Source organism: Grampus griseus, assembly GCF_964374135.1.
Source record: "Grampus griseus genome assembly, chromosome: 6".
NCBI classification, from domain to species: domain Eukaryota; kingdom Metazoa; phylum Chordata; class Mammalia; order Artiodactyla; family Delphinidae; genus Grampus; species Grampus griseus.
Window position 1 is genome coordinate 13,702,937 of NC_139000.1, and position 9,211 is coordinate 13,712,147.

Genomic DNA, 9,211 nt, shown 5'->3' on the forward strand with positions numbered 1-9,211 from the left:
TTGGAGAAAGTTACAACCTGCAAAGTTTCTCTCCAATGAAAGAAATAGAGGTCTGTAGACAAATAATTTTGTGATTCACTGTATATCATAGACCCCTCTTGGAGACTGGCGGTATCTGTTAGCATATTGGAGGCTGATGGAAGCCAGTGACATATGGTGATTAAGAGAACCTACTTTGGTGATAAATAAAGCTTGGTTTAAGACCTAGTTCTCTTTCTTATGAGCTGTGTGATTTTATGTAAGTTTCTTAACCTTTCTGTGTCTGAATTGTCTCACCTGTAAAGTAAAGTTTAAATGAAATGCCTGTAATGAGGACCTAGCAGACGACCTGACAGGTTTTTATTACTAATAGGTGTGAGAAGTCCTATATAAAGAAACCTGTTTTAATTTGTTTAACCTACTGTACTTCACATGTATTGTGCATAGAGCCCTTGTTTTGAGGAGCACATGTTAACAGCTCACAGAATTAGTGTTCCATAGCATGTCAGGAAGTGCTGGCCTGGGGACAGAAACTGAACATTTTCTTCATTGTTTTTATGCATGACTGTTTGAGGTCAACTTGTATGGAATCTGATCCCGCTAGCCCGCAGGACTTTGGTGGGCCCAGTCTCTCTGGTTGTAAAGTTACAACCTCATTTATGTCTTCCTGGAGTTAGACCTACATTTCTAACCAGTTAGATTTCCAAGCTGTCAGAATAATTTCTAGAAATGATTGATGATTACATTTTGACAAAAAAAGACTGGAACAGATACCAGAAAACATTAGTCCAACCTCTTCATTTTATAGATGGGGAAACTGAAGCTGAGAGAGGATAAGGGCCTTGCCCAATATCCCACAGCTCACCCTAGTCCAGCATCCATCCATCCATCCATCTGTGGTTGGATCATCGGGCAGGCATATGCTTAAGGAACCAGCAAGCCAGAGAGAAGGAACTTTTGAAAGAACTTGATTCTTTGCAAAGTAAGAAATTGGAGTACATTTGGCCATGGGTTCCGCACCCACAGATTCAACCAACTGAGGATCAAAAATATATATAAAAAAAAAAAAGTCCAGAAAGTTCCAAAAAGCAAAACTTGAATTTGCCATGCACCAGCAACTATTTACATAGCATTTGCATTGTATTAGATGTAAGTAATCTAGAGATGGTTTGAAGTATACGGGAGGATGTGTGTAGGTTATATGCAGATACTGCACCATTTTATACAAAGGACTTGAGCGTCCATGCATTTTGTTATCCAGGGGGTTCCTGGAACCAGTTCCCCACAGATATGACCTTAGTCACCGTGGGAAAATCAGATCTTTGATAGTTTAATATTGTTTTTGTTTTGAATTAAAATTTAGGAGAGAGGGGTGAAGAGGCAAGGTGGAATAGAGGTATTATAATCTGATTAATGCTTAGAGTTTGAGAGTCTCTAAAGGTTTAATTTGATCCTATATTCTCGTGCTTCTTACTCAGAATGGCATATAGAGTCCAGAGTCCCAGATGAAAGTTCTGTTAATTTTTGATGTGTAGATATACTAGCTGTAACCAATAAATCTGCAAGATTGTTTGCTGCTAGCAAGTACTAAGTTCAGATTTTTTTATTTTTTGAAAAGGGGCTATTTTATCTCTTGCTTTTTCCCCTCAAACATGAACATAACAGCCTCTTTTTGAAATCTTGTACAAATCCTGTGGCCTCAGTTGCCAGGACCAGGTTGCATTCTGTAAGCTTTGATGCTAATTGAAAAGAAAGCACAAATAGTAGCATGTTGCTCCATAAAGCTAAGCTATGGTGCAATCCCTTGAGCTAGGTTATCTCAGTACAGCAGGTGGGGTTTTGTAGGTTTAAGGGCCCAGAGTGCACAGCAGGGATGTCTGTTTACAGTTCTAAAGTAATCAAAGTAGACAGGCTGTGAGCCCGTCAGGACCTGTGTTCTGTCCTGCAGCACATTTGTGCTGGGGTCTTTGGAGTCAGCTCAACTTCCTCAGGCTTAAGTCCTGTCCCCTAGCCACTCTGTTTTCCAAGTTTCTGGTCATTTTCTGCTTGTGTTGATGATGTGGGACTTACTAGACTTTCCTGCTGCTTCCCCCAGTTTCCTTTGGCGCTCTCTTGTAGGAATTTGTATTTTCCCATGCTTACTGTACCACTTCTCTAGTCATTAGCAGATACTTATTTATTTAACCTGTATGTTAGGCACTGTGATGTACACTGGGAACCAGCAGAGACACTTACCAAACTTGTGGAAATGACTACCCAGGGAAGGCTGACTAAATTAAACAGCTGACTGCATTCAGGTGTTTTCATGGTTGGGATAAGAGCAACATGGTTCAGGGTACTTTGAGACCCTGCCTAGTTTGAGGAGTAAAGGAAAGCTTCTTTGAGGAGGAGATTGGGGCCGAGCTCTAAAGGATGAGTAGACACATTTCACTAAGCGCCAGGAGCGAGAGTGCAGCAAGGAGCATTGTAGACGCGAGGGCAGAGTCTGCTGAAAGACCCTGAGACGCCAGAGCCTGGTGCCTTTGAGTGACTGAAAGAAGGCCAGAGTGGCAGATGTGCGTGCAGTAGAGAGCCATTGAAGGGTTTAAAAGTTTAAAATATGATAGGATTAGATTTTAGTGTGAGGTTAACTGATTGGAAGGGGCCAAGGGCAGACGTGGGGGCACCCATTGAAAACTCTTGGTAGCAGTGCAGGCAAAGGTGATGTCCTGGGTCAGAGTTGGGGCAGTTCAGGTAGTAGTGAATAAATTAAAGGAAAGTTTAGGAGGTAAAATCCGTAGATCTTGGTGATTGGATTTGTGGTTTGAGATTTGCATGGTTGCCATGTTTCCTAGCTTGAGCAGCTGGGTGAATGAGCAAGCAAGGAAATGAAGAAGAGAAGCAGGTTAAGAAGGTTGTTTTGGACTGTTTGAGTGTGAGGAGCAGGTCTTACTCTTCACTGCTAAATCCCCTCCCTTCCTGATACCAGACTAAAATCTGCTCCTTTGTAACGGTCTTTCCCTTTGACCTTCGTTCTCTCTGCTAGAGCGCCTGATGCCTGGCGTCTCACGCATCCTTCACTGTTGAAAGGCGATGATCATGTATAGCTTCCCTGTCCCTGCCACTTTGCTTTCTCCCCGCCTCAAGCTCATATTCTTCAGCTGTTCCTTGCTTGTCCTGGTCACCAGGCCCTGTCCCTTCTGATTGACCTCTTGGACATACACTAGTTGGTAGTGTCCTTGTTAAGATGTAGGATAAACTGGAGTCTCACCTAGGCTAAATATATTGTCACAGCAGAATTTGTATAGCCCTTGTCTTATAGCTCTTTTCCTAGTGCCTCCAAAGAGGACAGCAACTTTTCGCCTTACTAAAATGTGCAGATAAGAGAGACGGAGGGTTTCGTTTCGTTTTGTTTTTTTTTCATTTGTGTTCCTGTTTGGCAAGGTCCCTCCCACTTTCTGCCTTTGTCGTCGATGTTTTAGGAACTGCCAACCTGAGAAGGTTAAGGCTGTCCTCCCAACTCTCACAGTTTTCTCTAACTTACTATCAATCTATTAATAAATGTTTCTGAATTATTTGGGGGAACTTTATATATTCAGCCTCTGCTGTTCTTAGAGAGGAACCTGTGTTTGCTACGTGCCGAATAGAGAAGCACTGAGTCTGAGTCACTTGGTTTTTAGTCTTTGTTCTGGGCTGGGGGAGGTTTCCCTAGGCCAGTACCATCGGCCCTCCGTATCCGTGTGCTCTGCATCCATGGATGTGGAGGGCCAGCTGTACTACGCCATTTTATATAAGGGACTGGAGCATCCTCGGATTTGGGTATCTGAGGGCGTCCAGGAACCAATCCCTTTGGATAACAAGGGATGACTGTATAGTAGTTTTTACCTAGTGGTAAGAGTTGAGTGTTACCCTCTCGTTCTGACTGGTAACTAACTAGTTGTGAATCCTTAGCCAAATTATTTATCCTGGCTGTACTTCAGTTTTCACATCTTAGAAGTGAGAGTATTAAACGAGATAATCTGTAAGATCCTTTCCAGCTTAGATGGGCATTTTGTGCTTTTATAAATATTCATCTCCTTATATGCCTATGTTATATTCCCTTATCATTATGAAGGCTCTTCTCCCCGGCCTTTTTTCTAAAGGAGGGTGAGCTTTTTATCCTCATATTTTCCTTTTTATAAAAATGTTTCATTTAACTCTAAATTTGCTGCTTGAATTTTGCATTGGTTTTAAATTTCTCCAGAAAAGATTACAGTAGCATAAACAGAAGCACAGGTGCCTTCTGGTTCATGTTTATTAACTCTCATCCTTGTAGGGTCATCAAGACTCCTGAGATAGCAAACTTGGCCTTGCTTGGCTTTGGAGATATCTTTGCCCTGCTGTTTGACAACCGCTACCTGTATATCATGGACTTGCGGACAGAGAGCCTGATTAGCCGCTGGCCTCTCCCAGAGTATAGGAAATCCAAGAGAGGCTCCAGCTTCCTAGCAGGCGAAGCGTCCTGGCTGAATGGACTGGATGGGCACAATGACACGGGCTTGGTCTTTGCCACCAGCATGCCTGACCACAGTATTCACCTGGTGTTGTGGAAGGAGCACGGCTGATGCCGCGAGCTGCGCCGCTGACTGACTTCGGGCGCCGGGGCTGCGGGTTTTGAGTGCAACCTCTGTGGCAGCCGACTGCATGAACCAAAGTTCTCACCTAATGGTATCATCACGCAGTGCACAATCATTTATCTCTGTTTGCCAGGGGACCAGGGCTCGGGGTCGGGGAGGGCTCATTTTGTTGACATACACCGCAGCATGCTGATGGGGTGCACCGTTGACTTCATTCGTACTTAGTTATGTTGGTCAGTATAAGAGGCTGCATTTGGGGTTCATCTTTCTTGAATATTGGTTTTAAGTAAAGATATTTAAATGGCTCATTAATCTGCTAATTGGTTGCCTATAAAAACACATTCAGTCTATTATTAAAGCTTTTTACCATTGCCTTTTTCTCTTTTGAAGTTGAAGCAAAGGTGCTATGATGTTGTTACAGCAACTTTTCTCACATGGGGCTTAGCTTTTCTAACAACCCGTGTTATAAAGACCACCAGGTTCTGTGACATGCATACTCTCCACCAAATACCAGTTCTAAAGAAAAGTTGTCTTCCACTGCAAATCCAGCTCTATAAATTGATGGTTTGTAACACATTCTAAACCCTAGTTCTTGATGGAGTGAAGGTGGGCCATGTCTATGTGAGGAAGTTATGTAGTTTTTGTTTCTAGGTGGAGCAAGCTGGTCCTTGGTCCCCCACAGCCTAGGTCACTGCACAGAGGTGACATGGTACAGTAGAAAGAGCACTGAGCTGGCAGATTGAAGACTGGCTCTGTTACCTAGGAACCCTGCACCCCAGGCATATACTTCTCTGGTCCCCATTTTCCCTGTCTGTATAGCTAGTTGTTAGGCTGTCACTTGGTTTCTAAGACTCCTTCTGGTCCTGTGTCTGCTGAGGTGTGCAAAAGTTGATATTTCAGTTTTGTCTGATTGCTGATTCATTGCTTCTTTAGGTTTGGAGATAATATATAAATGAAATCACTGATAGAAGGTTGTCACATATAAAGAAATCCAAACATACAAAAAAGAATGGATAAGAGGGAATGTAGAAAATGTTACATGTTCCACTTTAAAAATGTAAGTGATTGGTAGAAGAAATGCTGAGAGCAGCTGTGGTCCTCTAGAGAGGCAGTGTGCCATATTAGAAAGAAAGATCCCTGACCCTGACTTTCGTCCTCCTTTGCCTCTAACTTGATGTGTAGCCTCAGGCAGGTTAACTTTCTGTTGGAAATGAAGGAATTGCCCTAGATTAAGGTTCGCAAAGCCACACGCCCAGGGGAGCCACGCAGATAAACATAAGTGAGTGCAGCATGCTGTGTAGGGTGGGGCTGCACCAGGGGAAGCTTATCCGGCAGGGCAGTTATGGAGCCCTAAGTGTTAGGCAGAAACAGGTCCAGTGTTTGGCAGGTCTTCTGATTTTTCAGAAGGAGGTAGAACTCCAGAAATTTATTTGTAATTCCCTAATTTTAAAAATGTTGACAGCGACTTGAAGATCATTCAAGATGTAGTGGGCTAAACAAAGCATGTCTGCGGGCTGCCAGTTTGTATTCTCCACCCTCTCATTCCTGTAAATTAGATAATGCTGTGATTCCGCAGTGGAACTGTTTTAACGTAACTGTCACAAACATTAGGGAGAAAGTCGAGGGAGCAAGTAGTAGGAAGAATTCAGCTCTTCCCCGTTGTGTTACAGGGGAGTGAGGGGGGCATTTCATTCACAGACCGACAGGAAACTAGTTTGAAGATGAACTTAATGGGAACCTGAGTGAGAGCCTTTGCCTGGGAATATGAGGTATTCATTCATCTTCTTAAGTCTGATACAAAGCACATCCGTTTTTCAGGTAGGAAAAGGGTTGCTGGCAGAGCTGAGAATGATTCAGAGTACAGTGGGGACACAGCTCTCCCAGAATCCTATCAGCCTAGAGCCTGACAGTGGACCTCTGAATGCTGCAAAGTTATGGTTTCAGAAAATTTTGATGGTTGGTTTCAAGGACGGGTTTAGTTAATATCCATGTTGAGTCTCTGAGGGAATTATGTAAAAGAACAATTATCTTTCTCCATCCCCAAAATCCATTTCACATTGAGTTCTGTGTGTGAGCTCTGCTCGGTCCTTCAAGAAGTGGAACCAGATTAGAAGCTGGAATCTATTTTGCAGGAACCTCAGGAGGCTTTGGGCCATGATAAGGGTAAACAACTTAACTCCTTTTCATCCAGCCAGAACAAAAAAACTGAGATTACTAATCTAATGACCATCCCTCTTCCCACCTCACCATCAGATATATCCAGTAGCTTCAGAGACCAAGCGATTATAAGTATAGTCCTTTGTGGGAAAAATGTTTTGAAAGTGACAAACCTGAAACCTGTATGGCATGTCCCATTTAAGTTTTCAGAGGTGAATACCAAAGGTACCATCAAGGTAGTACAGCTGATCTTGACAGCAGTGCTTAGGGTCCTAACTTTGATCCTCCTCACAGAGGTCTTTGTTTCACCTGAGCATTTTATTTAATTGCTTTATGGATGCTAGCTTTATTCATAGTATTGTCAGCTTTTATACAAATGGAAAACTTAACTTATCCTTTAAAAAGAAATAAAGCAAGGTGGGGAGTCAATGAGAACAGTGGGTAGGGGATAACTCAGTCTCCCTTCATGGAGTCAGGGGGCCCTCTGCCCTACACACTGACTTCTGCTTCCTTAGCTCAGAGGCAAGGGATTTGCCTTTGCCTCCTTTTGTGAATATTCTCATTTCTGAAAAATTCTTAATCATAAGCAGATAGACTCCATCTTTCTTTATGAGTGGTGGATTTCTTGAGTGGCCCTGCTGTGGTAGAAGGTGGGCTTCTTTCCTCTCCGGTTTGTGTAGGGAACCATAACAACTTCAGGCTCTGGGGGAGGACGGGGTCCAGGAGAGCTGAGTGAGTGTGGTTTTAGCAGACTTTGTTCCCATTCCAAAGGAAGCTAGTTTCCTCCAGCCAGCCCCATTATTTGAAGTAATAAGTGTTGTCAAACCTGACCTGTTAGACCTATCAGAGAAGTAGGAAGAAAGACTTCCTCCAGGACAGGGGCTAGACTTTGAAGACGTTCCACAGGAAGTACACGTGTTTGAATAGCTTTTAAGTGGAAGATGGGGAATATTGCTATTTTAAGCTGTGTACTTCATTTTTCATAGTTTAAAATTAATCTGTGCTGGCCACTAAAAATGCTCAGTAAAATGTGGATGAGGGTTATGTAATCATTCTAGTATTTGCTCTCAGGAGAATGATTACTGCTCTGCATTTGTAAATCTTAGGGAGAAAAGAAATACTTCTGGAAACAGTATTACGTTAGACATGAAGAATTTGTTTCTGTTAGGTGAGGCGTTTCAACCAAACAGAAGTAGCTAAGGAGAGTAGAGCCTGGCTTTACGCGTTGCTTTGGCCAAACCCAGCCAACTCCTTGAAGCCGTGACTGTTGCCCTGGCTTCTTGGGAGCCTAGAGGTGAATCTTCCCATCGTCCCTCTTCTAGTTCTCCGTACCTCCTCCTTGTCTGGGCCTCTACTGGGCCTTGGTGTCTGAACCACTTGCCATCCTCTGTAGGGAAGTGTGTAGTCAGGTTGCTGCCCTAGGATGCAGCCTGGGTCAGGGCACACTGTGCCCTTTGCCTTTATGGCCATAGAGTTGTCAGTATAGGGGAGAGGCACCTTAGGTCTGTCCCCTTGACACAGCCTTCCTACCTGGTTATGCTGGTGCTTGCCAAGATACTTAAGACAACCAAGACACTCGAGAATTCTGCAGTCCCCAGATAGGATGTCTGATGGAGAGAACAGGTTAGCATTCTTGACAGAAATGCCTACCAGCCATCTTTGGCAGTGTTCTGATCCGTAGCTCCCTGTACTTACTCTAGGAAAGTGAATTTCTTTCAGGATAAATCCTCACGTGGATTACTGGATAGTCTTTGTATCACTCCCTGCAGCCTAATCAGGCTGAATGATCATGCTCAGTGCAGAAAGGTGTTTTGCTGTCAAGTTGTTTCAATGCGTTTCCGATCTCCCCCAGAATGGTATAGTTGCTTAAAGCTAGTACTACCGTCTTGACCAGTGTAAACATACTTAATTATTGCAGCTTAAAGAATCCAGCTACTTCTACTCTTCATGAATATGCTCAAATAAAAATGTGTTTTTCTATATTTAAACCTGGCAAATTATGAATTCAGATGATAAAAGCTCACAATTGTTTGGTGTCCATATACTCACATTGTGAACGTATTTCACTCATTTAGACTTGGTACTCTTGATGAGAATGCTCAGGTTGAAAAAGGCTGGCCTCACCGATCCAACGTCTGTGGCAACATGGAACTTACGTTTCACTTATTTGATGTATGTTGTGATCTGGGGGGAATGAAGTGAAGTTTATATTTGAACTGTCTGTGGGGTGGGTGGGCGGGGGAGAAGGGATTGCTTAAGCAAATAGTGGAGTGATTGTGGAACAAGATGTCTCTATAAGACGAGAAGTTATTTTCATGCATCATAGAAGCATTCTTCTACCTGTGAGTGATTGTGCTAACTGTAAATCATGTATATCTATACATTAAAGCAGGTTCCCTTGATTAGGCAACATTTGGTTAGCCAAGCCCAAGTTATTGTTTGTACTTGAAAGAAATAAAGCTGCATTTCCTTAAAAATTA

The 9,211-nt window shown here is 43.0% G+C and overlaps 1 protein-coding gene across 2 annotated transcripts in view; it reads left to right on the top strand.

Moving 5' to 3' along the window:
* The window catches only part of FBXW2 (F-box and WD repeat domain containing 2), a 31,980-nt gene extending 23,016 nt beyond the window's left edge, over positions 1-8,964 (top strand). For both annotated transcript variants that reach the window (XM_082657611.1, XM_082657612.1), the window contains one exon: positions 4,274-8,964. In XM_082657611.1, the coding sequence (XP_082513737.1) occupies positions 4,274-4,562 (289 nt within the window). In that variant the 3' untranslated portion in view covers positions 4,563-8,964. The remainder of the gene's footprint in view (positions 1-4,273) is intronic.
* Positions 8,965-9,211: the final 247 nt, after the last annotated feature.